Source organism: Balaenoptera physalus (genome assembly GCF_965194825.1).
Source record: "Balaenoptera physalus genome assembly, chromosome: 20".
NCBI lineage: Eukaryota > Metazoa > Chordata > Mammalia > Artiodactyla > Balaenopteridae > Balaenoptera > Balaenoptera physalus.
Genome location: NC_138901.1, coordinates 53,498,633 through 53,525,700, shown reverse-complemented (window position 1 = coordinate 53,525,700; position 27,068 = coordinate 53,498,633). Strand labels below are relative to the sequence as shown.

The window sequence follows — 27,068 nt, the reverse complement described above, 5'->3', positions numbered from 1 at the left end:
GACTTAGCTCTTGTTACTACACCTACTGTAATTTCCCAAGACCCATCTGTCTTCTGCATTATACAAACCACTAAATTAAGTTGAAATAGCAATCAGTACCCTTCCACTTTTCAAGTCTTTAATGGTAGCATTCATCTTTGCAATTCTTCCGGTATTGATTTGAGGATTCTGCTTATAGAGGGAGCATTGAAGAGGGAGGCTTCCACTTGGCTCTTACCACAATAAAGGCTCTTACTCTATGAATCTGAGAAATAATGTAAAGATTATGGTCGTTGCAGAGTATATTATTCCAACTGCGTACTCAGAAAGTGTGGAAATAGCTACAGAATGAGTGAAGAATTCCACCAGCTCTATCTCGGTCAAATTTCCCTTTAACTGTCCTAAGTCCTCATTTTAACAGGTGGCCCACAGCAATAACAATTTAGGTATTATTAGCTCACAGCCAGCAACTAATAATCCCTGAAGGATAAAGGTATTTGTCTTTCCCGAGTGTACAGTTATCTTAGCAAATGGCATACACCCATTCTAACACTGCCTCCTCTGTCTGTTGAGGCTGTACCTGACTTGCTCAAAAACCCTTTTTGGTGATATCTGCAACTATAATCACCGGGGCTGATTTTCGTAATTTTTTTTTAATACCAATATTCTGGTCACATCACAGAGTCCACCTTGCAAGGAAAAGCCAATTCTTCCACCCCTACCACACTTCACTGCCTCCAAATTTATAATCAGAGTCAAATCTCAGCATGTCCCAAGGTCCAATTATAAAGTCATGTGCACATGCGCATGCACACACACGGCAGGTCTGAGCCAGAGACGACGAGCAGGAGAGTCAGCTTGAGGAGACTGGAGAAAAGCTGACTGCTGGGCCCATGTCCTTCCTCTTTTTGTAGGAGCAGCCAGGGCTGCTGGAGGACAACCAACCTCTGGCTGTTCCCAAGCTCCTCACCATCCCCTCCCCCCCCAGCACAGAAGAGATACCCAGTGAATGCCTGGTAAATGCACCTATGAGGGTATTAGTAGAAGCAGCAATTCTCAATTCTCAAACCTGGCTACACATTAGAATCACCTGAGGAGCTTTAAAAACTATCCTGATAACTGAGGCTCACTTCCAGAGATACTGACTCCATTGGTGTGGGACTGGAGAGGGGGAGGGATCAGCACATTGGTATTTTTTTTTTAAGTCCCTGGAAATGATTCCAGTTGCAGAAATCACTGAACTAGCGGGCTAGATAAGGCAGTGGTTCTCAACCTTGGCTGCACGTTGAAAACACCTGGAAAGCTTTTAAAAAAAACTGATGAGGGGCTTCCCTGGTGGCGCAGTGGTTAAGAACTCGCTTGCCAATGCAGGGGACATGGGTTCGAGCCCTGGTCCAGGAAGATCCCACATGCCGCGGAGCAACTAAGCCCGTGCGCCACAACTACTGAGCCTGCGCTCTACAGTCCGTGAGCCACAACTGCTGAAGCCCGCGTGCCACAGCTACTGAAGCCTGTGCACCTAGAGCCTGTGCTCCACAACAAGAAGCCACTGCAATGAGAAGCCCACACTCGCCGCAACTAGAGAAAGCCCACACACAGCAACAAAGACCCAAGGCAACCAAAAATAAATAATAAATAAATTAATTAATTTTTAAAAACTGATGAATCTCCAACCTAAAGAGTTTAATTTTTTAATTGGTCTGCCTGGGTATTAGGAGCTTTTAAAGCTTACAGGTGATTCTAATGTGCAGAACCATTAGGATAAAGTTGAGAACTTTTAAGAGAATGAAATCATCAATATAGTCATTGTTTTGTAATAACTTTAAATGGAGTATAACCTATAAAAATATTGAATCACTATGTTGTACACCTGAAACTAGTATAATATTGGAAATCATCTATACTTTAATAAAAAAACTTTAAAAATATGGAATTCCCTGGCAGTCCACTGGTTAGGGCCTGGGTTCAATCCCCAGTTGGGGAACTAAGATCCCGCAAGCCACATAGTGTGGCCAAAAAAATAATAATTAAAAAATAAATGATGAAGGCATGAATCAATCTGTAGTCCTACGCCTCACACTTAGAGACACCTGTGCACGTGTGTGTGTGTATCGTTGCAGGGATGAGGCTTATCCGTTATCATCTTAGCACTGTAGACTGAGGCTCTGTGGTCAGGCCACTCAAGATGGCTTCTCTTGCTCTCTGTACATCCCCTGCTTGACCAGTCCCTGCTTAACCTACACCCTACTCACATGACTACCCAATCCTCTTAATCATAGGGCTTAATCAGTAACTACCTACATACTTGCCCCCTGCCCCAGCCGCTGGTTTCCCTGGTAACTGATGAGTCAACCTGATGTCAATTCCCCCTATAAAAGGTAGCCTCTTTCTTCACTGAGTAATGAAGCTTGTTGTGTCCCGCCCGCCTGCCCGCCCGCCCGCCTGCCCGCAGTCCGCCATCCGCCATCCATGGTGGGGTGCCCCTCCAGGACTTTGCTTCAGACTTGTAAGATTCCCTACCCAATAAATCGTTGACATCTCTGTCACTGTCTCCGGGCTCTTTCTTTGGTCTCATAGCTGGGCAATTGCGAGGCTTGCAGACCAGACCAGACCCAGGTTTCTGGAAGCCAGTTCCATTCCCAACTCCCACTGAAATGATTGGCACCATTTGCCCCTTGGCCTGACCACTATTCACCCCCGAAGCCTGTCTGGCATCTAACTGGGGCTTAGCTAATAGGCATCTCCGGGGGTGTGGGGCAGTGCTGTCCAGGCCCAGAGCTATGGGAATGAGAAAGAGCACATAGGGAAAGGTCGCCCGGACCCAGTCAGTGGAGGTCTTGGTCCCAGAGAGTTTGCCGGGGCATAGTTCTAAGGACAGGAATGTTGGCATATAGACACACAAGGTTCCCAGCTGCGTTTTCTTAGGAAGGAAGGCCTGACCTTCATTCTGACACTATAACCTTCTCACGTTGTATTAACAGGAAGTGAAATCAAATTATTTTATGAAATGAACACAGATGGTAATTGCAACCCCCCCACACCCAAGCCATGGCAAAATAAAAAGTTGGCCACCCTATGCCGGTATCTCCGATTGGTTGGTAGGTTATTGGTCCAAGAAATCAGAAAACCTAGAAACTGAAGGTTTCTCTGGCGGGTTGGGGATGGAAACCAGCTTGTAGTGGGCTGAGGGGGAAGAAATGGGAGGCAAGGAAGTGGCAACAGCAGGTGTGTATCTTTTGTAGATCAGTGCTCGTTCGGGGCTGGCAGTTGCAGCATCACCTGGGAGTTCCGAAGGCAAGTTTCTGGTCCCTACCCCAGACCTACAAAGTCCGAACCTCTGGGAACGGAGCCCAGCAGTCTGATTTTTAAAAACTCCCAATGCACACCAAAGTTAAAGAACCACTCTACCTGCTTGTGAAGAGGCCGAGAGAAAGAGAAGTGACTGGAGAGCCGAGTGAGATGAAAGGATGATTTCTGTGGCTGTGGTTTTAATGGAGAAAATACTCCAGCTTTTTAAAAAAACTTTTTATTGAAATGCAATATACCCCCAGAAAAGTGCACGTGTCACAAACGTACAGCTGGATGCACTTTCACAATCGAACCCACGCAACCAACCTCAGAGTGAGAAACAACATCACCAAGCATCCCAGAAGCCTCTCTGCCTCCTCCTGACCTGTAATGGCAGAAATCAGTCTCACCTGTTCTTGTACTTTATACAGAGGGAAGCAAATAGGATGTGCTCTTCCGTCCCTGGCTTCTTTCAGTCGTCGTGTCTTTGTAAGATCCATCTATATCATTGCACACAATTGTAGACCCCTCATTCTCACCGCTGCAGAGTATTGCACTGTGTGACTACAATCATGCTACCGATAATGGGTGTGTGAGCTTTCCAAGTTGGGGCTGTTCCAACTAGGGCAGCTATGAATATTCTAGTACATGTCTGTTGGGTACATACCTAGGAGAGGAATTTCTGGAGACTCGACACTGTTTAAATGTTGTTGAGAAGGAACCAGCAGAGAAGATGTGAAGCTACAGGAGAGAAGGGGGTCACTGAGTGAGGTCCCTGGGGAAGCAGGAGGTAAGAAGTGGGAGAGGTCGGGGCCAGAACCAGAGGCAGGGAATAGGCTTTTCCATTGGAGCGGGGTGGAAGGTGGGTTTGTAGTTGGGGGTGGATATAGAGGGCTCCTTGTGTTGGCTTTGATTTGTTATGTGAAGTGGGAGGATAGATGGTCTGCTGAGAGCACAGCGGAGGGTTTGGGGTTTGAGGCGCTCATAGTAGAGCGTGGTCAGCAGAGAGATGACTGGAGAACGGATGAGACTGCAGCACTCTTTGGAGTTCTATGATTTTTCCCACAGACCTGCTCCTTGAAGTGAAACCCAGAGTGAAGGAATATGGAAACACCTGGTTTCCAGGCTGCAGCTCCCCAAGAGCCCTATGGCGCCACCTGCTGGATAAGGGCCGCATGACGTGCCCAGGGAGGTAGGTACCTTCACCACCCAAGTTGCTTCCCAGATAGGGAAACCCAGACCCCTGGAGTGGCCTCAGGCTGAGCCTTGACCCAAGCCAGAGACCAGAAACCCCCATACCAGAAACTAGTCACATGCTGAGCCCTGATCCAAGCCAATGTACTGCAGTTCTCACTCAAGCTCCCCGTCCCTAGATTAGAGCCTTAACAGGACCGGGATCCAAAGGCTGCACCCCCTAAAGGGAGGGGCCTGCGGGTGCCCTGGGTCTCAGGGGCTGTGGTCCTAGGACTGGGCTCCTCCTTCCCTTAACGGGGTCCCCTGCCACGAGAGCCCCTCGGGCCCTGTGCCCTAGCGGGGCAGGCTCACTCACAGCCTCCCTGGCCCCATGCCCTGCCCAGCCCTGTTCTAGAGTCCACACCACCCTTCCCCAAGGGTGCATCCACCTCCTAACCACCGGCTCAGGCTCGGGCAGGGCTTCCCAAGACTCAGCCTGGAAGGCGGGCAGGCACCGTGGGCCATGGAACCCACAGCAGGGCCTGTGCTCTACCAGAAGCTGCTGGTCTGGGAACCAAGCTTGGAGTCTGAGGAGGAAGAGGGGGAGATATCGGAGCAGCTCATTCCAGATCCCTCGGGGCCCCAGGACTCCTCTGGGTGAGTCAGGGAGGGGTCTGGGCACCCAGCAACTCAGGACTGAGGCTGGCAAGTCCCTCCCTCTGGGGCCCCTAAGGAGCGCCAGACAACCCCGTGCTTGGTCAGCTCTAGGAAACTTTTGGTTGAGTGGGGGGACCCCCGGCTGCAGCCCCAGGCCTGGCCTGTGCCAGTCAATCCAAGGTCTGTGCATCTGAAGGGACATTTGTATCAAGTCAGCCCTGCCGGCTGCTCTGCCAAAGGCTCCAGCTCCCACCCCCTGGTGCACGAGGCACCTGCTGGGCAGGTTGGTCCTGGCTACACCTGGCCGGGCCCTGCTCCTCAAGCCTGCCAAGCCCCCTTCAGGCGTCCCTCCAGACTGGCTGGACCTACCTCTCCAACCTCCTCTCCAGAGACTCAGTTTCCCCCAAGCTCCTTCCCATCTCTGTGTCTCCAGACACGCTGGGGCTTCTGCCAGGAGGCCCTTTCTCCTCGGCAAACTTATACTCCTCCTGCAAGCAAGACCAAACCTTTTGGGAATTGTCTGCTGGGCTCTTGGGCGTCCGCCTGCCTGGTCCTGGCTCAGGACATCCCTCTCTGCAGGAACAAGGCTGGCAGTCTGCCCGGGGCCTGGGCCCAACTGCTGGCTGCCCTGCTGCTGCTGGCCGCTGGCTTCTCCCTGGCTGCAAGGCAACTCCGCAGCAGCGGTGGCTCCAGGAACCTTGGGCTCTGGGGCCGCTCCAGCCAGCGGGCACTCCCACAGGCCTGGCGTGTACCACCGCGGCGGCATCATCAGCCCTACAGGTCGGCGCTAGGAGCAGCTCGGGGGAGGGAAGGGGCCGGGGTCACGGGTCCCAGTCCCAAGACAGTCCCTTTCTTGCTGCAGCCACGTGCTCCCACCTGGGTCGAGCTGTTTGTTGCCGGGGGCAACGTCGTGGATGCTGGAGTTGGAGCAGCTTTGTGTCTGGCGGTGGTGCATCCTCACGCCACAGGGCTAGGTCAGTGACCCACAACCCCAGCCAGCGACCCCGACCCTGGGCATGATCAGTAACTTGGAACTCAGGCAGTCAGTGGCCCCTGGCCTTCAAGGCTGGCTGGTGAGCAGGACTTAGGACTTGGGCAGTAGCCCCAACCCTAGGCTGCAACCCTTGATCCCAGATCAGTATGATCTTGACCCCAGGCCTGGTTATTGATGCCTGTCTCCAGGCCTAGTCAGTAAACACTAACCCCAGGCTAAGTCAGTGACCCTTCACCTGGGACTACTGAGTGCCCCTGACACCAGTCAGTGCCCCGGACCCCTGTGTGACCCCTTTGTCTCCTCCCAGGTGCCATGTTCTGGGGCCTCTTCCATAATAGCTCCTTAGGCAACTCCACCTCCCTGACGTCAGGCCCAGTCCAGACCCTGGCCCCCGGCCTGGGGCTAGCCTGGGCTCTGCCTGCCCTGCATTTGCTACACACACGCTTTGGCTGCCTGCCCTGGCCACACCTGCTGGTAGGCCCCACCACGCTGGCTCAAGAGGGCTTTCTGGTAGACACATCCCTGGCCAGGGCTCTGGCAGCCCAGGGCACAAAGGGCCTCTGTCCCCTACTTTGCCACACTGATGGGACTCCCCTGGGCCCTGGGGCCCGAGCCACCAACCCCAAACTGGCAGCTGTGCTCCACCGGGCTGCACTTGCCCCCGCCCCAGACCTTGCCGGGGATGCTGTACTCAGTCTGCTGGCTGGAGACCTGGGGCTGGAGGGCCCCTCAGCTAGGCCCATGCCCACCTTGGAGCCAGCACTGCAGCTACCTGTGCCCCAGGGCATCCTGTTCACCACCCCCAGCCCCTCAGCTGGCCCGGAACTCCTGGAACTGCTGGAGACAGCTCTATAGTCCGGGGGGCGCAGCCCTGCCCCCTGCCCAGCACTCCTACGAGCTGCTGTCACCCCCGGGAGCGGTGTCCTGGCCACGTGGACAGCAGCGGCTCTGTGCTCCTTCGCACCTCCTCGCTCAACAGTTCCTTCGGCTCTGGACACCTGTCCCCAAGCACTGGGGTTCTACTCAGCAACCTGGTGGCCGAGTCTGCAAACAGTGCCTGGGCGGCCTGTCCCCTCATCCTTCTTGACAGCTCAGATGACACAGAGGCCGCTGTGTTGGGGCTCGTGGCTTCAGGGACCCCTGCAGCTGCCAGAGTCATGGCTCACACACTGCTCAGCCACTCGGCTGGGCCCCAAACCCAGGCCCAGCAAGGACCAACAGAGAGCCCCGGAGCTTGTGGCCAAGGGACCCTGCTTCAGGTGGCAGCCCACGCAGAGCACGCCCAGGTGTCCAGTGTCCCCAGTGGCTGCTGCTCCTTTCAGGGGTTTTAAGGTGGGGCGGTGCCTGGCAGGGGTGGGTGGGAGTAGGGGTCTCAAGCCTGGAGGCCAGGGCAGAGCGGGCCTGGCAGCAATGGAGTACATGAAGAGTGTGCATCAATCATGTGCCCACTGCTGGCTTAGGCCCTCAACTTCTGGCCTGATCAGTCACCTGGACTTGAGTTTTTTCAGCTAAGGAACCTGAGGACAATGAGGAAAGAACACCAGGGCCTGGGGACAGCCCTGAGTTCAGATCCAGCTATGGGAAGCACAAGTGGAAGAAAGCCACGCCCCTCCCTAAGCTCTGGGCCTCTGGGCAGGGCGGGCAGATCCTGGCGCACTGCTGGCATCTCTGTGCTCCCCTTCAGGCCATACTCCGCTGATCTCCCTCATCTGGGCTAGAAACAAAATAAAGATCAAGCCTCCTGGACGCCACGTGCCATTCCTGCTTCTTGGTTACTTTCACATCAGCCTTTTAGGCACCTGGTGTCTGGGCTTTGCCCATGGGCAACACAGGAGACCCCCACCCAGGGACACAGAGCCGGGCTGGTGTCTTTCTGCTCACCTTCTGACTCCTGGGGCACCACATGTACAAGGTAAACCACTTATTCTCACTTTCTGAAACAGCAGAGCAAGGAAGTGGTTGAGAGGAGGGTGAGTAGTTGGGTGTCTCAGGGGGTACAAAAGGGGCTGGAGCTGGGTGTGTGGAATTTCAAGGCCAGGGTTGGCCCTCACCTCCCCGCTTCCCAGAGCGCCAGGGTCTCTGAACGACAATCCTCCAGAGACAGAAGCCAAGAAACAGGGGTGGCCAGTAGCACTCCTCCGCCGCGCTGTAAGAGGTATCTCTGATTTAAAGAACTCAATCCCACCACCTCCCCCTCACTGCTCCCCCCAACGAAGAGAATTCTTCCCCCAGCTCAAATGATACCACAGTCTACCCGCTGATGTTAGCCCCAAACCTAACATCCCTCTCTTTTCCATCACCCACCACCAGCTCCAAATTAGCTGGAATTTTCTCACATTACCTTGGTCCGATCCAACTGGTCTTCCTGCTTCTACTCTGCTCTCCTACAATCCATCCTCCACACAGCAGGATAATCTATTAAAAGTGTAAGTAGGATCAAGCCTTGTCCCTACGTAAAACCCTCCAGTGATTTCCCATCACAATCAGAATAAAATCCAAACTCCTGATCTCTCCTGAGAACGGAAGAGCCAGGCCGCCCCGCCCCCAGCCGACCCAATTCAGTGCGCATGCGCCGCGACCCGACCTGGAAGAGGCAGTCTTCAGAGCCCACGTGTTCGACAAGCATGGCGGAGACAGAGAGTATGGACGTCGCTGAGCCTCCGGCTCCGGGAGAGGCCCCGAAGGGTGGCGCCCGGCCTGCCGACCGTCATGGCCTTCTCAAGCACAGCCGCGAGTTTTTGGATTTCTTCTGGGACATTGCGAAGCCGCAGCAGGAGACGCGGCTTGAGGCCACGGAGAAGCTGCTGGAGTGTCTGCGCGCAAGGCCAGAGGTATGGTGGCGGGACCTGGGGCAGGGGGCTGCATAGATCCCGGCAGAGATGTAGCGGCGGGCCCCAGGAGTTGGGCCCGGGGTCATGTGGTCGCGAACGTGGAGGCCCAGGTGAGCGCGCGCCGAGGAGCGGGGATGAGCGGCTGCCGGACGGTTCTTTTCACTGGCCCACCTGGGGATGTGCTTGGTTCCTCAGGGATCATCCGAGCTGAAGTACGCCCTGAAGCGCCTAATCACTGGGCTCGGGGTCGGACGAGAAACAGCCCGGCCCTGCTACAGTCTGGCCCTGGCGCAGGTGAGGTGGTGGCTCTTGGAAGGGGTCCAGCCTTGGTGGTCAGAACGGTGGGGGCGTGAGAAGGGCAGATGTCCCAGGTGCAGGAGAAGCGGCAGCTGAGAAGTTGGTGGGGTGGCACCCGCGTTGATTGGAGGTGTCCCCACGTGGACGCGGAGAAAACTGCATGAGCACGGCCTGTGTGCAGAGAAGCCCACGCAGGTGCAGTGGAAAGTTGAATTCGCTTTTGGGTACATGGGTTGACCAGCCTCTGAGGTACATTTACTGGGGGCAGTAAGCTTTGGCGTGGGTTTTGTTACCTCTGCAGGGTTTAGGGCCCTCTTCTCCCAAGGGGCACTCAGCTAATTATAGGCTATCTCTAAGGAGTCTGAACAAATGGAAGGGCTGTAGAGACCTGGTCCTTGAGGATCCGCCTGGGGGGAGCTCAGAGCAGGCTGTGGGCACAGAGTGTTTGGGAATCGCAGTCAAGCAATCTAGCGGCCAAAGGAGGTACTTTCTGAACCCCAGCTGGGCATGGGGTAGGGAGGCAAGATTCAGTTCCATTCACAGCTGTGTTCTATCATCAGCACTGCTCAGAGGCGGGTAGGCAGTTTCGGAGGCATCCTTGGGGTGGGAGCGGGGGTCCAAGGCCTCTGGGCAGAAGTTGAAGGGAGAAGTGGGAGGAGATGGAGGCCTTTGGGATGTGGCTGGGCCACTCCCCCTGAACCCCTCCTTTCCTCCTGGCAGCTGTTACAGTCTTTTGAAGACATCCCCTTGTGCAGCATCCTGCAGCAGATACAAGAGAAATATGACCTGCAGAAGGTTAAGAAGGTGAGAGTTAGTGGCCCCGGGGAGGTCAGCAGCCCCGGGGTTGGGGAATGCTCGGGTCCTTCTCACCAGTGCCTGGAATCCTTTTCTAGGGGATGGTGAGACCTGCCCTCTTTGGAAACCTGTTTGGGGTGCTAGCCCTCTTTCAGTCAGGCAGGCTGGTGAAGGTAAGAGCTTTGGGGGTTTTGGGGTATGTGGACTGGCTTGGAGTGGTGGGGGGAGAGTGGCATGCCCTGCTCACACCCTCTCTGCCTCTGGGGGTACCAGGACTCGGAGGCACTGATGCAGTCGGTGAAGCTGCTGCAAGTCCTGGGCCAGCACTACAGCCACTTGCAAGAGCAGCCCCAGAAGGCCCTGGTGGACATCCTCTCGCAGGTACGGGGCCTGGGGTAACGCTGCCTGTTGTAGAAGAATACGGAGAAGACGTGAGTTTACTCATGGAAACGCAGCACTGTCGCGCGGAAATGTGTGTGGCACTTGACATTTTGTAGTAACTACATTTAAAAAGTGAGAAAGAAATAGGGATGGTTTATTAGACTAAATAAAACATGTTACTATGTCTAAAGTATTAATGTGCAGTCGGTACAAAAAAACTGTAGAGGTAGTTTACATTCTTTTAAGTTTCCAGAATCCAGTGTATTGTACACTCACAGCATATTTCCATTCAGATTAGTACATTCTAAGTGCTCGGTGCCCACATGTGGCCAGTGGCTGCCATATTGGGTAGTGCCGTTGTAGAACAGTGCCTGGCATGTGCCCGGTGGGTTAAACATGTTTGCCATTGTTGTTTTGGGCAGAGCTGGCCCCTCAGGGGTCCCCACTGCCCTGTGTGGGAAATGGAGGTGGGCTAGTACCTAGAATCCTTTGCTGCTGAGGGAAAGGCAGGGACCGGTACATCCCAGGCCGAGGCTTTCTGCACAGCCCTGGCCACAGAGCCAGAAGTACCTTCACGTGGGGCACCTTGTATAAGAAATGGGCTAGTTCTGCAAAACCCAAGAGAGAAATAATTAAAAGGGTGGTCCAGGGCCAATTAGCATCAGTGGGGTGCTTGTTTTAAAACCCAGCTTCAGGGACTTGGGAATTTGGGCTTTCTAAGGACTACCCTCTGATTCTGATGCCTGGCAAGGTGGATTGTGGCTGTGCCTTCTTGGGCTGGCACTGTGACAGGGGCCTCACGGGAGCCTGGCAGGTGGAACAGGGCCCAAAGGACTCACCCCGTGGGGAGAGACAAAGGGTGCCATGCGGGGGCCCCCCCTCCCTCAACCCATGTCCCCACGCCAGGTCCCAGAGGCCATGTTGCAGGAGGTCCTGCCGAAAGTCCTCAAGCCCGACTTGAATTCAGTACTTGGTTCCCCTGAGCACCTGGAGCTCTTCCTCTTGGCCCAGCAGAAGGTGCCCGCGAAGCTGGAGAAGCTGATGGGACCCGTCAACCTGTTCTCAGATGAGAGCATCCCCAGGTGTGAGGGGGGCGGGGAGATGGGCTCTCTGGGCCTCGGGGCTGCCCTCCATCCACGGGTTTGCGCCATGGCCTGGGGTCGGGTGTCCAGGTGGCCCCAGGCGCCTGGCCCTGTCTGTTTAGGGAGTGCCCCCTGAGTCCCCTCCGCCTTCCTCTGCAGGCTGGTGACTGTGCTGAAGATGGCGGCCACCTCTGTGAAGAAGGAACGCAAGCTGCCTGCCGTGGCTTTGGACCTGCTCCGCCTGGCGCTCCAGGAGGACAGCTTCCCACGGTTCTGGAAGGAAGTTGTGGAACAAGGGCTCCTGAAGAAGCAGTTCTGGCCGGCCAGGTGCGTGAGTGCTTGACCTCCCTCCATCCCCTCTCCCCGGTTTGTTGAGCAGGGAGGGGCCAGGGGTCCGAGGGCTCTGACCAGGCTCTGTCCTGCACCCCCTTAGCTACCTGTGTTTCCGCCTGCTGGGCGCGGCCCTGCCCCTGCTGTCCAAGGAGCAGCTGCAGCTGGTGATGCAGGGGGACCTGATCCGCCATTACGGGGAGCACGTGGTCACTGCTAAGGTGGGTGCTGCCCCCTGTGGCCCAGCCCTGCCAGAAAGGGCCAGGCGACTGGGCTGCTTCCTGCCAAGAAGGAGGGGGCGGCGCCGCAGGGGTCAGCTGGCTTCCGGAAGAGAGGGTTGCTCTCCTGCCCTCCATGTCAGTGGTCCTGCCTGGGATGGGCAAGCACAGCTGCTATTGGGAAGGGGCCTGGGAAGGGACAACCCTTCTCTCTGCGTAAAGTGAGCTACGTAAAGTGAGCTACGTGAGGGCCGACCCACATACCCCTCCCCGCCGCCTCTATATCTATATACCCCTCTCCCCTGCCTCTATATCTATATACCCCTCTCCCCCACCTCTATATCTACCCCTCCCCGCCACCTCTATATCTATATACCCTCTCTGCCGCCTCTATATATCCCTCCCACCACCTCTATATCTACATACCCTTCTCTGCCGCCTCTATATATCCCTCCCCCCGCCTCTATATCTATATACCCCGCCAGCAGTCTGTCCAGACCTCCCTCCACCCCCAGCTAGTGTTACAGTGAGAACAGACATCATCACCGATGCTGTTTTGAGCAGTCTGTGCACCCCACACTAAGCTAAGTGCTCCACAGGAGAATCAACTGGTGGTTAAGAGCATGGAATCCCGGACCTGGGGCTGCCAGGTTCCCATCCTGACCCCACCGCAGCTAGCTGTGTGACCTTCCGCAGCTTGCTTCCTTTCTCTGTGCCCGCTTCTGCTTGTCCATGAGATAAGAGGAGCAGGACCTTCCTCAGAGTCCTTGTGAGGGTAACCAGGCTAGTGTCCACAGGCGCTTAAAGCAGCGCCCTGTTCACAAGAAGTGCTGCTGGGGTCGTCACTAGCTCATTTCATCTTTACAACCAACTTTGGAGAGCTGCTGTTGCCCTCTTCTGGGCGAAGGGCAGGCTCAGAAAGTACAGAGCGGTGGTTAAGAGCACGGACTGGGGGACCAGACTGACTGGAGCCAGATCCCAGCTGCACCACTTGGAGCCCTGTGACCCTCAGAAGTTACTTGCAAGCTTTTTTGTGCCTCGTTTCCTTCATCTGCAGAACAGTTAGAGGGGCCCAGGGCAAAGGGTTGTTGCAAAGATTAAACTCTGGGGCGCCTGGGCAACCCAGCGGGTACAAGGGAGGGTGCTTCCTGGGCCTCAGCATAGCCTGTTGTGGAAGAAGCTGGGGTGCTGTTGGATCCCTCCTGGCTGGTGACCCCGGTGCTGTGCCCAACTCTCGCAGCTCCCGAGCCAGTTCAAGTTTGCTCCGGAGATGAACGAGTACGTGGGGGCCTTCCTGAAAGGCTGCCAGGATGACCCCGAGCGGCAGTTGGCCCTGGTGGTGGGCTTCACATCCGTCACCAACCAGGGCCTCCCCGTCGTGCCTACCTTCTGGCGGGTCGTGCAGTTCCTGAGTCCCCCCGCCCTCAAGGGCTACGTGGCCTGGCTGCGGGACATGTTTCTCCAGCCCAACCTGGACTCCTTGGTGGACTTCAGCACCAACAACCAGAAGAAAGCCCAGGACACTTTGTTCCACGGGTGAGTGGGCCTGGTGGGGAGGGGCCTGCTGGCCTCAAAGGCCTGGACCCTCCCTCGCATGGTACCGTGGTTCCCCAAGAAGGGAGAGGTGGGGAAAGAGCCGAGCCTTTGCTCTTTTTTTAATATATATATATAAATTTACTTATTTTTGGCTGCGTTGGGTCTTCGTTGCTGCGCGTGGGCTTTCTCTAGTTGCGGCGAGCAGGGGCTACTTTTCATTGATGTGCGCAGGCTTCTCATTGTGGTGGCTTCTCTTTTTGTGGAGCACAGGCTCTAGGCACGCGGGCTTCAGTAGTTGTGGCTCGCGGGCTCTAGAGCGCAGGCTCAGTAGTTGTGGCGCACGGGCTTGGTTGCTCTGCGGCATGTGGGATCTTCCCAGACCAGGGATCGAACCCGTGTCCCCTGCATTGGCAGGCGGATTCTTAACCACTGCACCGCCAGGGAAGCCCCCGAGCCTTCGCTCTTAAAGGCCTTGGTTTTCTCACACGTGGTGATAAGGGCGTTGGGGGATCTTGATTGGTTTTCCTGTCTCCAAGACGGGGCAAGGGGGCACCGTTTTCGCCGTCTCTAAACGGCTTCCGGACTTGCCTCCTGCCCCCAGGCCTGAGCGAGCCGTGTTCCGGCTACGGAAGTGGGTCATTCTCCGCCTGGTCAGCCTCGTGGACAACTTGCACGCGGAGAAGGAGGAGGCCTTGATTGAGGAGGTGGCCAGGTATCGTCGTGAGATGTGCTTGGACCCCAACTCCCCACGGGGGCAGCGGCCTCTTGTCTGATCCTAGTTTGGGTCCCCCTGGAGCCAGGAGCCTGGGGGTCAAGTCGTCCCTGCCCCTTAGGCAGGAGGAGATTTAAGGGAATTCCTTGGGAACCCTCGGAAGGGGGTACCTCAGAGGCTTGGGCTGGCTCCACCCTCCCCAGACGCCTTTGCGCGTCGGCAGTGTCGGGGGGACCTCGCCTCTGCGTCTGCCAGGTGCCCCTCCCGCCCTCCCTGCAGCCCCAAGAGAGGCAGAAGCGGTGGTGCCCTGGCCGAGGCCACACAGCCTCACATCTTGGTTCTGAGGGAGGGATGCTGGTCCTCTCCCCAGTTCGGGCTGGGCTCTGTTCTGCTGGGGATCCAGACCTGAGAAATGTCCGCTCTCTCATCGTCGCCACCTGGCACCAGGCCCTCGGTGAGGGCCCGAGGGTGGGCTGGTCGGAATGGGGGCCCTGACTGAGGGTAACACAGGTTATTCTCCCACCCTCCCTCCCCAGGTTTTGTTTTTTCCACTCATTCTTCGAGACAAAGAAGCCCACGTCCCAGATCCCTGAGACCGAGCAGCACTTCTCTCACCCCCTGGACAGCCGGACCCGGGAGGTGGTGGGCAGTGCCTTCTTCAGGTGGGCGCTGGGCAGCCTGGGAGAGGTCCGAGGGTGGGCGAGCGGGCAGGAAGGTGGCCTCGGGGCGCTGCTCCCTCCAGTTCAAAGCTGCAGCCCAGTGAGTTCCAGTGGGTCACAGTGTGGGGGATGGAGGGGGTGGCCTTGTTCACCAGCCCAGCCTGTGACCCTGACCCCGCCACTACCAGCCTGCTGCAGACTCTCAGCACACAGTTCCGGCAGGCGCCGGGGCAGACGCAGGACGGGCAGCCCTGGACCTACCACCTGGTGCAGTTCGCAGACCTGCTGTTGAGCCACAGCCGCAACGTGGTTCCCCTGGTGGCCTTCACCACGCAGCAGCGCCAGGCCTGGGACCGGTGAGAGGGCGCAGTTGCCACAGCATGGGCGGGACACTCTGGGGGTACTGACGCTGGCCACAGTGCCTGAGGGCGTGCCCGTCTCACCCAGGACGCTGAAGACTCTGAAAGAACTGGAGGCCCAGTCCTCAGAGGCCAAGGCCGCTGCCTTCCAGCACCTGCTCCTCCTGGTGGGCATACACCTCTTCAAGGTATGGCGGCCTGGAAGGGAAGGGGTTACAGACCTGGGGTCTGCGGTGGCCGGCAGAGGCTCTGGAGTGTTGAAGTTGGCAGGTTTCCTAGGCTGACTGCTCCCGGCTCGAATTACAGCCCAAGGAAAAGTCACTCCATCCACTTACTGGGCACCAGCTACACCCTGAGCTTTCCGTGCGGTGTCCCTTGTTCGTGATCCCCACAATTTTGATGCAGGCACATCTTTTTGACAGGTGGGGTAACAGACTTAGAGAGGTAAAGTAACTTACCCCAGGCCATACAGCTGTTGGCTAGGATTCAGACATAGGGATCTGACTCCACTATCCCACAGGACCTCCCAAAACTGCCTTACTGACCAGAGGTGATGGATGTAAAGAAGAAGAGGGGGTCTGGCTCTGGGCCTACCAGTCACTGATGGGGGCAGTTCTTCTGTCTGTCGGTGGTCAATTAGAAGTGGGGTCCTGATTTTTCTGTCTGACTCTCACACATCCAGAATCCACAGTAGTGGGTTGAGGGTAGCGTGTTTTTGCCTGGTGCTCCCCACGTGGGGTTCTGTGCCCTGTCACTGTATTCCTCATGTTGTCACTCATACCCTTTCTCATGACGGGTCCTCTAGAACCAGCTTTGTCTCTTTTTCTATTCTTTCCACCAAGAAACTTTGACCACATTTGGAGTTTAGTGCCGGCAGCTCTTTTGACCCTCGTGGTTTCTTCCCGGCTCTGAACCCTGGTTTCTCTGAAGGACGTCCTCTTGCGTTGTGTGGGCTGGCTCTCGTGGGGCTGCTTCAGGTCTTGAGTAGTCTGAGGAGACGGGACTCCCTTCTGGCCTCTTGGCTGAGGCTTTTGCTTCCAGGTCTTGGGCACTCAGCCCAGCTCGTACATGAGCCGTGTGGGTAACGGTAGGTCTCGATGCCCCTTCCAATGCTTGGCACTGGGCCTCTGAGGGGCCTACCCAGACCCTGGGACCTCCGAGCTTGACTTGGGTAAAAGGTACCCAGCCACAGCCAGGAAGCTGGAGGCAAAGATGGCCAGGGCCTGGGCCCCGTTCTGGCCTTCGCTCCACCACCCCTGCCCCAAACACTGACGCTGCCCTGCTGCATTATGGGGGAAAGTCTGCCTTTTTGGTACCAACAGTCACACAGGTTATTTTCAACTCACTGGTCAGTGGCTGGAGTCTGGGCTTATTCCCCCACAAGATGGGCTTAAATTTGTTAAGATCAATGATTTTTAGGTCTTTCTCTGTAGCAATGTCAAGCCTGGTGTGGGAGGAGAAATCTAGAATTGCAAAGCAGGAGGCTGGGACCTGCTGGCGCCCTGTGATCCTGACCAGGCCAGCCTTGTCAGCCTCTCCACCGCTCCGGCATCAGTGGGCAGGTTGGGCTTCACGGTCTCTGAGGGCTCTCAGACCCTGTGCCTGCGTGTTAGGTGTTATAGGTCATCAGCTCTTGGGCGGCCCCTGGGGTCTGGCTGGGGTCCTCTGCTCTGGATTGTGAGGGTGGCTGGCCAGGGCAGTCTGGAGTCTTCTAGGCCTCAGATGCCAGCTCCTCCCACTTGGCCACCCCCTCTCCTGGCTCAGCAAAGGCTGGGAATGGGGCCTGGCTCCTGATTTCTGTCCTGTCCTGCACAGTCCCCCACAGAGAGCTGTGACCTCCTGGGCGACATCCAGACGTGCATCACAAAGAGCCTGGGGGAGAAGCCCCGTCGGACCCGCTCCAAGGCCACCAGTGGGTCATCGTCCCGGGGGGGGGGGGGTGGCGGGCAGGCAATAGGCACCCAGCATGGGGCGCTGGTGCCCTGCCCAGACTCAGCCCTTTCCCTGCTTGCAGACCCCCAGGAGCCGCCGTGGGTGGAGGTGCTGGTGGAGATCCTGCTGGCCCTCTTGGCCCAGCCCAGCCACCTGATGCGCCAGGTGGCCCGAAGTGTGTTCGGCCACATCTGCTCCCACCTGACTCCACATGCCCTGCAACTCATCCTGGATGTAAGTTGGGGCCTATTGGGGAAATGGGTCCCGGGATGGGGCTCTCCAAGCACTGAGCTGCACTAGGGCTGCCTCACTGCCACCCCGTCCTGACTGTAACCTGCAGGGTGGTCGGGGGCCTCCTTCAGGGTCTCCTGCTGTGCACCCTGACCCTGGGTTTGCCAAGGGCTGATCGGGTCTATCGAGGAGGCACTGGAGGGGAGTGGCTTTCTCTCCTGGGCTCCATCTTCCTCCCTGAAATGGGGACCTTTCGCCGAGACCGGATGGCCATGGTCAGGGAAGGCAGTCGAGAGGGCCCAGGGGTCTGAGGCGGGTGAAGGGGCCGGGGCAACAGATGCGTCAGCCGCCTGGGAATCCCGGCAGGTGCTGAACCCCGAGGAGAGCCAGGATGAGGACGACAGCGTGGTGGTTACGGACGACTCCGAGCAGCAGCCGCTGGGGGATGCAGAGGTACTTGCCAGCGAGGGGCAGGGGGTGGGCGGACACGCGGTGGGCGGTGGAGAGGCGTGACACGCGGCCCACCCACAGGACAAGAGCTCGGACGACGGTGAGGGCAAGGGCGCCAAAGACTCGGAGAGCGAGGAGGAGAGCAACGACGAGGAGAGCGACGAGGAGGATCGGGACGGGGACGTGGACCAGGGCTTCCGGGAGCAGCTGATGGCGGTGCTGCAGGCAGGGAAGGCGCTGGTGAGCAGGGGCCGGGCCGGGGCCCTGCGTCCGTGTGCGTCTCCTGCACGAGGCCGGGCCGCTCACGGGGCATCTGTTCCTCAGGGCGGAGCTGACGGCGGGGACGACGACGATCTGGGGGATGAGGCCATGATGGCCCTGGACAAGAGCTTGGCCAGCCTCTTTGCCGAGCAGAAGCTGCGCATCCAGGCCCGGAGGGACGAGAAGAACAAGCTACAGAAGGAGAAGGCACTCCGGCGGGCCTTCCAGATCAGGGTGAGCCCGCTCGGCGGCCCCAGCCCCCCCCCCCCCCCCCCCCCGTCCGGTCTCCCTCTGCTCCCGTCCCCGCACCTGGCTGAGCCCACCCTTCCCGGCTGCAGGTCCTGGACCTGATCGAGGTGCTGGTGACCAGGCAGCCCGAGAACCCCCTGGTCCTGGAGCTGCTCGAGCCGCTGCTGCACGTGATCCGGCGCAGCATGCGCACCAGCAGCACGAAGCAGGAGCAGGATCTGCTGCACAAGACGGCCCGCATCTTCACGTGAGCGCAGGCGGGCCCCCGGGGAGCCGGGCCTTGGGGGTTCCCTGGGTAGAAAGGGTAGGAGCCAGGATCCCCGGGGGCCCGCATCATTCAGGAAGTCTCACGCAGCTCTGCCCCGCCCGTGTGTTCTGCAGCCCTTAGCACGGGGCCCCCAGTCCCATCCCTGCCATCGGGGTCACTGCGGCTGGGAAACCCGGCAGGGCGTCCAGCGGCGACATTCTGGGCCTGTGGCAGGGGCTGGATGGGAGACAGTAGGCGCACCTAACCCAGGCGTGAGGTGCCAGGGAAGGCCGCCTGGGAGACGTTTAGGCAGTGCAGGGAGCTGCGGGGCTCCTCAGGTCCAGAGGCCACAGGCGGGGCAGAAAGGCGTGTCCACACGGGAGCCGGTGAGGCGCAGCCAGACGCGGGAGGCCTTGGGGCCCGGCTCTCGCAGTATTGGGCGGCCTCGGAGGCATTTGCAGCCAGGAGGCGGGCCGAGTGGGCGGCGCTAGAGCAGGGAGCCCAGCAAGAGAGTTGGCGCAGCGTGGCAGGCAGAGCCCTCGCTGCCTTCTAGAGAGCAGAGGAGGTGGTGGAGACAGAGGCCTAAGGACTTGAGGTGCCGAGTGTGCAGCACAGAGCGGGTGGGGAGGGACAGTGGACAGCGCAGCCCTCGCTCACGCCCCCTGCAGGCCCAGGTCACACTTTCTCAGCTAGTTCTCCCTCCCACTCTGCCCAGGCCCGCAGGGTCCTGAGCGCACAGACCCTGGTTTTTGTCTTACAAAGAGCCTGGAAGCCACCATGCCCCGGGAGACGGGTGTAGATGGGGCTGTGGCCAGGTCGGGGTGTCGGCCCGTGGTGGAGCCTCACCCAGGGAGCTGGTTTCCCTCCGGCTTCTCCTCGGAGCCCATCCGCATGTGTCCCCGGGCCTGCCCCTGCGCCCTTGGTCAGACCCCTTTCTTTAGGTGTTTGTTTCCTGCCTGTGAAGTGGGACCCGGCGTCCCTACCCTGGGGCTTGGCCCTGCCGTGGGTCGGGATGGGGGTGGGGTAACATCGTGACCAGCTCTGGCCGCCCCCGGCTCTTTCCCCGCAGACACCACCTGTGCCGCTCCCGGCATTACTGCCGCAACGTGGGCGACCGCGTGGAGACTCTGTACGCCCGGCTGGAGAGGCTGGTGCAGCAGGCCGGTCGCCAGGCTGACTCCTCCGTCTCCCTCTACTACTTCAACGCCTCCCTCTACCTGCTCCGGGTCCTGAAGGGCAACACTGTGGGCAAGTCCACCTGCAAGGCCCGGAAGAAGGAGAAAGCCGGCACTGACGCCGGCACCCAGCCCCAGGGCCCAGAGGTGAGCAGGCGCTGGCCCGGGAAGGCTCAGCCTGGAAAGTCCAAGCCGGTGGGAGCCAGTCTCAGGAGGCGGCGGGACCATCTGCCCATTTCACAGATGGGAAGTTGAGGCTGTGCCTTCCCCGGGACCTAGCTTTCAGCCTTCTGAAGGCAGCCCAGGCTCTGCTCCCGTGCCAGGGCCCCCTCTCTCTGGCATCACACCAGCTCTCTCTCACGTGGTGCAGGATGCCAGCTGCTTGGATTTGAGCCTCGTGACCCCGATCTACTCATCGGCACTGAGCTCCTTCCTGACCAGGCGCAGCAGCCCGCTCACAGCTCCCATGTTCCTCAGCCTCTTCTCCCGGCACCCGGTGAGTTGTAGTGCCAGGCCGCCCCCTTGGGCCCCGGCTCGGCCCAGTCCTCACAGCCCACCTCACAGCCCGTCATTCCCTCCGCAGATGCTCTGTAAGAGCCTGCTCCCCATCGTGGTCGAGCACGTGGCAAGCCACACGCGGCCCCGCCATCAGGTAAGGGGCTTCCCAGATCCCAGCTGAGGCCCTGTCTTAATATACCCGCTCGACTCCTGTCTGGCTCTTTGTGAGGCCCAGGAATGCTGCCCTGGGCGGGCCAGAGGGTGGGCCCTGCCCCTCTGACCTGGCCAGCCCCGCCCCCACTGTAGGCCCAGAGCAGCTGGGGGTGGGGGGCCCTTCCCGTGTGGCCCGAGCCCAGCAGCTCCTCAGAGACCATGCTCTGACCTGCGCAGAGGAAGCCCCGGGCTGATGGGTGTAGGCCTGGGGGCGGGGTGGGACGAGGGGGCTGGAGACACTGAGTGAGTAGGGGGCCAGGAACCCTGTCCAGCTGACTGACAGCCCTGGCTGCCCCCCAGGCCTCGGTTCTCCCACCTGCCTGAGGAGAAGGGGCAGGAGCAGGTGATGGCCGAGCCCAGAGCTTCTGTGGCGACAGCGCCTCCCGCGCGCCCGATTCAAGTGCCCAGCGGGCTCCTGGAGCTCGTGGGGGACCCCCTGCAGCTCCCTCAGCCCTGGCCCGGCGTGCCGAGGCTCCTGGTGACCCCAGTCCCCCCCCACCCCAGGCCCAGGCCTGCCTGCTGCTCCAGAAGACCCTGCCCACGCGGGAGCTGAGGCTGTGCTTTAAGGACCCCGAGTGGAAGCAGCTGCTGGACCAGATCCTGGCAAAGGTCACCGAGGTAACGGCCACGGGGCTGCTCTCCCCCGCCCGCCGGCGGTGGTTCTCTGGGAACCGAGGGGCAAGGGTTGCTGGCCCCTGCGCCTGGGGGCGGGTTGGGGGTTCCCCCAAGGAGACGTTTCTCTCCTCGGCGCCCTAATCTCCTCGTGGGGGCAACAGCAAGGCTTTGGGCAGCTCTCCGGAGGGGCTCAGCCTGGCCGCCTTCTCCTCAGACCCTGCGGACGCTGGGTGAGGCCGAGACCAAGCCAGGGCACCAGAAGGAGCTGTCCTCCCTGGAGCTGCTCAACACTGTCTTCAGGAGCATCCAGCACGAGGTGAGCCTGGGCTCGGGAGGGAGGGCGCCTCGCAGGCGGGGCGGGCGGTCTGAGCAGAGGGGAGGGGGCGGGGGAGCCAGGTGGGGAAGGGTCTGGACGCCCGGGTCAGGACTCTGGGCTTCATGTGCAGGGCGAGGGTGCCGTAACCTGTGCCTGGCCGGGGTGGGGTGAGCCGGTTGCTGCGGCTCTGCTCCAGTAAGGAAGCCGAGAAGGGGCTGGGAGGACTGGCGGCCACGGGAGGACCCGGCTGTTAGCGGGGAGCCTGGGTTTCCGGGCCTTCGGAGGCGGGCCGGGCGTGTGGAGCGTGAGATGCTCAAGGGGCCGCTGTGGGCAAGTCTCTGGTTCCTCCAGTCTGGCCCGGAGGGAGAGGTTTGGGGGTCCTTAGCGTAGGCACTGATCAAAGCCCAAGTGCGGGACACGCTTCCAAGAGGGTGCTGCAGGGAGCAGACAGGGCCAGGGCCTTGCAGAACGGCAGGCGGACCTGCGAAGCCACGCTCGGAGTGGTAGTAAAAAGCCAGGAGCGAGAGGGGTGTTCTGGAAGCCAGTGGGTTTCAAAAACAACCCATTCAGTACGTGACGGGTAGGGGGAGATAGGAAGAAGGGCATTGGCAACCCTGAGGTCACTGCATGGTGCCCCCCGGAGGTGGGCGGGCCTTCGGGCCATGGGAAGAGAACAGAACATGGTACCTGGGGCTTTTTTCCTTGCAAGGCGAGAGAGACTAGGGATGTACAGGCAGAAGGGTTGGCTGAGGGTCCAGAAGGGGGGTGGGCTCACAGAGAGGCTCTCACCGGGCAAGGGTGGGAGGATGGGGACCAGGAGCCAGGGAGAGGCCATGCCTCATGTCACCACTGCAGCCACAGCCTTCCTGCCCCTCTGCAGAAGCTGACGATGGACCTGACCGCTGTCCTGGGCGTGCTGCAGAGCCAACAGCCGAGGCTGCAGCAGGGGCTACAGCAGGGGGCGCACTCGGCTGGGTCCAGCCGCCTCTATGACCTCTATTGGCAGGCCATGAAGTTCCTCGGAGTCCAGTACGTTCGGGGAGAGGGGGCCCCCACCTTGGGAGGGGCTGGGAAGACCCTCACGTTGCACACGTCCTGATCTGTGCACCGCAGTGTGGGAGCTTTGGGCAGCTTGGGGACCACGGAGGCGGAGGTCACCCCTGCCCTCACCACATACTTCTTTCCTTTGCTCACTTCCTCCCAGGCGTCCCAAGTCAGAGAAGAAAGATGCCAAGGAAGTCCCTAAGGCCACGCCGAGCCCCATTAGCATGAAGCGGAAGAAAAAGGGGTTCTTGCCAGAGACCAAGAAGCGTAAGAAACGCAAGTCTGAGGGCGCCACGCAGGAGGAGGCGGCCAAGCCCGCAGCTGCCGGTGGGGCCCAGCCCCCCAGCACTGGCAAGAGGAAGAGGAAGAGCAAGAGCAAGGCCCCAGCCCAGGCCCAGGTGAATGGGATGCCTGCCTCCAAGAGTCTGACCCCAGACCCCCCTGCCACGAGCCCCAGCAGCCCCGCCACGACCCCAAAGCTGCAGAAGAAAAATCAGAAGCTGTCCCAGGTGAGCAGAGCCACCCCCGTGTCTCCCGAGTCCCCCAAGGAGCCTGCTGCCAAAAAGCGTCAGAAGAATCTGCCCCAAAAGGGGGTTTCAGGCAAGTCGCCGCAGTCCGCACTGCCCAGGAGAAAGGCCAGATTGTCTTTGGCCAGCAGGAGCCCCACCCTCCTTCAGAGCGGGGCCAAGAAGAAGGGGCAGCTGAGGAAGGCGAAAAAGCTGTGAGTGTCCCCGTCTGCCCTAGAGACTCCTATTTTTTCACCGCGATTTTAATACACAAGCCGCTGTCTGAGGTTCTACTTTCTGCGCCGGGGGTGGTGGGTCTGCTGCCAGCCTGCCAGGAGGTCCCGCCCCAGCGACCCCCAGCCCTGGGCTGGGCCCTGCCGCTGCTCTCAGGCACAGAGCACGCTTGGGACCTTGGCTCCCCAAGCGGTGTAGGCCAGGCCCAGGGCTCTGGTGTCTGGCGGGTGGGGTACAAGTGTGACCACTCCTCGTACCCCCCAGGCTGCTTTCCTGCGGGAGCCACCGGGGCATGACTTAAATATCTTTATTTCTTCATTTACAAGAGGAATATATTTGGCTTCTCTTTTAAGACTCTGAGATTCACAATCAGCAGCTCTAAAAAATAAAGGAGCAGTTTGGCTTCCGGAAGGAAGAGGAAGCAACACTTGGACCTGGTTCTTGTACAACAAGAAAACATTGCTGGGGCCCCAGTTGAGGCCGGGGTGGGAATGGAGGCCAGGCTGGTCTTTGCGGGAAGCCCACCCCTTGGTTAGGCCCCCCCCAGGGTGCCCCAGAGCTTGGTGGGGAGGGGCTCCTCCACTAACTAACTTCTCTCCCATTGAAGCCACACCAGCCAGTCGACTGTGGGCAGAGCGCACTAAGCTGGCTGGCTCTTAGGGTCTCCTGCTGGCCACACGGGGCCACCTCGACCAGAACCACCTTGATTCCAGCAACGGTGCCGGGAGGGAGTGTGGAGCAGAGGGGACGTGATAAGCTCCGCCGGGAAGCTGGGGTCTGGTGAGGAGTTGGCGGCTGTGCCCCGATGTGTGGCTCTGGGTGGGGGAAGTCGGGGCTGCGTGTGAACGGCAGCAGCAGCTGATGTGTGCGTGGAGGTGGCTCTGGGTGCTGGCCTGTCCCGACGCGCCTCAGTCTCCACCAGGCTCGTCCCTGGGACAGGAAGCCCAGTGGAGGGCTGCTTCCTCTGACAGCCGGAGCCCTGGCTGCTGCCCCACAGATTCTGGGAATTGTCCCCTGGGCGCTGCCCCTGGAAAGGGCCCAGCCTGGGGGCCAGAGTCAGTTCCCGGCTTCTGGAGGGCGGGGGTGCTAGGGTGGATCCAAGGAGCCCTGTAGGCATGGGGAACCCCCAGAGGTCTCAAGCCTGGGGCACACGTGGTGGGCAGCTGCCACCAGGGCCTTCACTCCTGGTAATGCCACCTCCCTGTCAGGATGGTCCCCCACCTGGGAGATCTCCGGGCTGACAGCCAGCCCAAGGCAGCAGAGACAGACGTCCTCCAGAGCGACCAGCCAGGCTGGGAAGCGCCTAGCAACGTGGGTGCCCGGCTCTGCCAGGTTGAGTCCAACGTCCACGAGGTCAGAGGCCCAGCTGACAGGCTGTGTAGTTCTCACACACCAGGCCCTTCAGGGAGCCTCAGAGCCGGAAGTGCCACCCTGAGGCTTGGGCCACCTCTTCTCTGTGCAGCCCAGAGGTTGTCGTGTCTTCAAAGCTGCAGGTAGGGCCTTGCCCAGCAAGCTGGGCAGGAAAGTCCAGCCCCCGGGCCCCGGAGTCTGGGGAGGGCAGAGACTGCCCCAGGATCACGTAAGCCGGGGACAGGCCAGCCTCTCCCCACATGCCCACGGCGGGCTGTCTTCTTCCTGGGCCCCAGGGCCCCTGCACCCCAGACCCAGGCCTGGGGGTCTGTCCCAGGGTATGGCTCCAGCACACACAGCCTTCCAGGTTAGTTGAGGACACAGCTTCTTGGAGCCAAGGCCACGCGGCAGTCCCAGACCAGAGCCGGTGGGCGCCCAGCTGTGGGTCACACGGAAAGCTTCGGGACAGCCCTACGGGGCCAGGGCGCCGGGGGACACCTCCCAGGCTAGGTAGGAGCAAGGGTTCTTCGTTGTCCCAGTGGCACCTGGAGGGAGGGGGTCAGAGGTCAGGTGTGGAGCCCATTCCAGAGCTTCCCTCTTTCACGATCCTCCCTATTGGGAGGAACAGGCCTTTCTCTGGGCTCCGGTGGCATGAAGGGTGTGGGTCTACTGGAGCCAAGGCGTGGGGCAGTGACCTTGGATTTTGTACTGCTGGGAAGCTGCAGCCCCCAGAGGCCAGGCCCAGAGGAAGATCCAAGTAGGAGTCAGGCCCTGGCACCTCTAGGAGGATTCGGGAGGACAGAATCCAGAACCGAGCAGGGAGTTCCTGGCCAGTCCCCACCCTGACCTATGCCCCCAGCCCTTCTGAGGAAGGAAGGGGGAGCTGCCTCCCTCCCATGGGTCCACTGGTCAATTTGGGCAACATCTCATGAGGAAGAGGGCCAAGGCCAGGGCTGGGATGTTCTCAGGCAGGAGGTGACTCAGGAGCTGCGCCTGCTTCCAGAACACCCCTCCACGGCGAGCTGAGTGCCCCCCCCCACTAACCCTGCCCCTTCCCTCCGCAAGGAGTCTCGCCCCCAGCCCCCCGACCCACACTCACTGCCTCAGACTTTCACAGATGCGGGCGGCATCACCAGCGGGTTCACCCTGGGGGAGAGACGGGCGGGGGTCAAGGTGGCGGATCAGCGGGGGCCTGGCCCGGGCACTGCTCTGGCGCATCGCATCGCGGGGGCCGGCGGACCGGATGTGCTGGGCAGGGACCTCGTCAGCCCCAGGGGGAGGTGGGAGAGCCCAGGAGTGGGGAGAGAAGAGAGAGAGAGAGAAGAGTAAAGAGGAGAGGAGAAAGAAGTCAGAAAATGAGAGGAAAAAGAAGGGGCGGAGCCCCAACCCTGAAAACCATTCATTCCGGAGAAAAACCCACCTAGAACCACCACAAAAACCCCGGGGCCACCATGGGCTCCCTCTTGTGATGGAGGCAGCATCTGGAGGGCAGGGACCTTGTCAGCCAGATGACCCACCAGCAGGCAGCAGGCAGCAGGCCCACCCCCCCCAACCCCCACTCACTGCTGCTCAGCCTTGGCGCGGTCGCTGAGGAAGAAGAGCGCGGTGGCCAGGAAGAACATGCCACCCAGGACCACGACGAAGGGGCAGAGCATGAGGGCGTAGCCCAGGCTCAGGAACTCCCAGAGCGGGGAGTCCTTGGTGCTCTGGCGGATCAGGTCGGAGATCTGTGGGATGGGGGAGGGGGTGGATGTTAGCGCGGGGCCACCTCCCAAAGGCCTGCACCCCACCCGCCCCCCGCCCCCAGTACTCACAAAGCCGATGAGGTAGGGGCTTCCGGCGTCCCCCAGCAGGTGGGACGTGAAGCTCTGCAGGGCAACGGCAGTGGCCCGTCTGGTGGGGATGACCACATACTGTGCAAGAGGCAGCAGGTCAGAGGCCAGCAGAGTCAGGTGTGCCCACCTGGCCTCATCCCAGGGGTCACGACACTTCTGAAGCTCCCATGGCCTCAGACTCACTCCTGCCCTGGTGTCTTGACTTGTTCTCCTGGGTCCTCCCCGGCTCCTGAGACCAGGCTGCCTTAGCGTCTGCACTTGGCCCTTGGCGGGGAGCCAAATGCACCGGTCACAGGGAAACCGACGCCCGGGGGCACAGAGATTGCACGTGGCAACACTGGGACCAGAACCCTGGCCTCAGTCTTGCCCTCACCTCCCTACAACCTAAAGACCCATCTTGGTTTCCCCTCCTTGGGGACCTGCCAAGGCCTGGGCTGGCTGGGATGGGTGACGGTGGTGAAGCAGGACCCTGCCTAGAAGAGCCTCCACTTTTACCCCCAGCACGGACTGCCAGAGCCGCTGGGCCCCCGGAACCCCCGCCAGACCAAGCAGGCCCTGACCCACAGGGGCTGCAGCTCTAAAGCTGGGCGGGCCAAGGTCAGACAGAGGGGCTGGTAGCAG

The 27,068-nt window shown here is 59.7% G+C and overlaps 3 protein-coding genes across 4 annotated transcripts in view; 2 read left to right on the top strand and 1 right to left on the bottom strand.

Moving 5' to 3' along the window:
- Positions 1-1,566: 1,566 nt before the first annotated feature.
- Positions 1,567-7,422, top strand: GGT6 (gamma-glutamyltransferase 6; the record flags this gene model as incomplete). Its single annotated transcript, XM_082443893.1, is given in 8 exon segments — positions 1,567-5,097; positions 5,677-5,787; positions 5,789-5,877; positions 5,960-5,978; positions 5,980-6,071; positions 6,399-6,943; positions 6,947-7,019; positions 7,022-7,422. Coding segments are annotated over 8 exon segments (1,464 nt in total). The 5' UTR covers positions 1,567-4,963.
- Positions 7,423-8,627: 1,205 nt separating this feature from the next.
- Positions 8,628-23,695, top strand: MYBBP1A (MYB binding protein 1a). The gene is made up of 26 exons (XM_082443769.1): positions 8,628-8,922; positions 9,118-9,216; positions 9,940-10,023; positions 10,113-10,187; positions 10,288-10,395; positions 11,302-11,477; positions 11,637-11,804; positions 11,911-12,028; positions 13,266-13,561; positions 14,163-14,273; positions 14,810-14,935; positions 15,121-15,288; positions 15,380-15,479; positions 17,107-17,203; positions 17,306-17,457; positions 17,821-17,907; positions 17,986-18,144; positions 18,229-18,399; positions 18,504-18,661; positions 19,731-19,983; positions 20,207-20,332; positions 20,420-20,488; positions 21,052-21,165; positions 21,377-21,478; positions 22,359-22,507; positions 22,683-23,695. The coding sequence occupies exons 1-26, from the start codon at positions 8,659-8,661 to the stop codon at positions 23,245-23,247; spliced, it is 4,095 nt and encodes a 1,364-aa protein (XP_082299895.1). The 5' UTR covers positions 8,628-8,658; the 3' UTR covers positions 23,248-23,695.
- Positions 23,554-27,068, bottom strand: part of SPNS2 (SPNS lysolipid transporter 2, sphingosine-1-phosphate) — an 89,764-nt gene continuing 86,249 nt past the window's right edge. Inside the window, exons 20-23 of one of the 2 annotated variants that reach the window (XM_082443831.1) lie at positions 26,427-26,525; positions 26,176-26,339; positions 25,712-25,872; positions 23,554-25,157 (exon numbers count right to left, since the gene is read on the bottom strand). In XM_082443831.1, the coding sequence (XP_082299957.1) occupies positions 25,794-25,872; positions 26,176-26,339; positions 26,427-26,525 (342 nt within the window). In that variant the 3' untranslated portion in view covers positions 23,554-25,157; positions 25,712-25,793. The remainder of the gene's footprint in view (positions 25,158-25,711; positions 25,873-26,175; positions 26,340-26,426; positions 26,526-27,068) is intronic. The other variant, XM_082443832.1, reaches the window with a different exon arrangement.

Excerpts from the sequence above, each read along its gene's own strand:
- MYBBP1A (XM_082443769.1), top strand. The coding sequence starts at position 8,659 with ATGCGCCGCGACCCGACCTGGAAGAGGCAGTCTTCAGAGCCCACGTGT. Across the intron at positions 20,489-21,051 it reads ACACGCGGCCCCGCCATCAG|GCCCAGGCCTGCCTGCTGCT; the intron begins GTAAGGGGCTTC and ends CCCCCACCCCAG. Across the intron at positions 21,479-22,358 it reads TCAGGAGCATCCAGCACGAG|AAGCTGACGATGGACCTGAC; the intron begins GTGAGCCTGGGC and ends GCCCCTCTGCAG.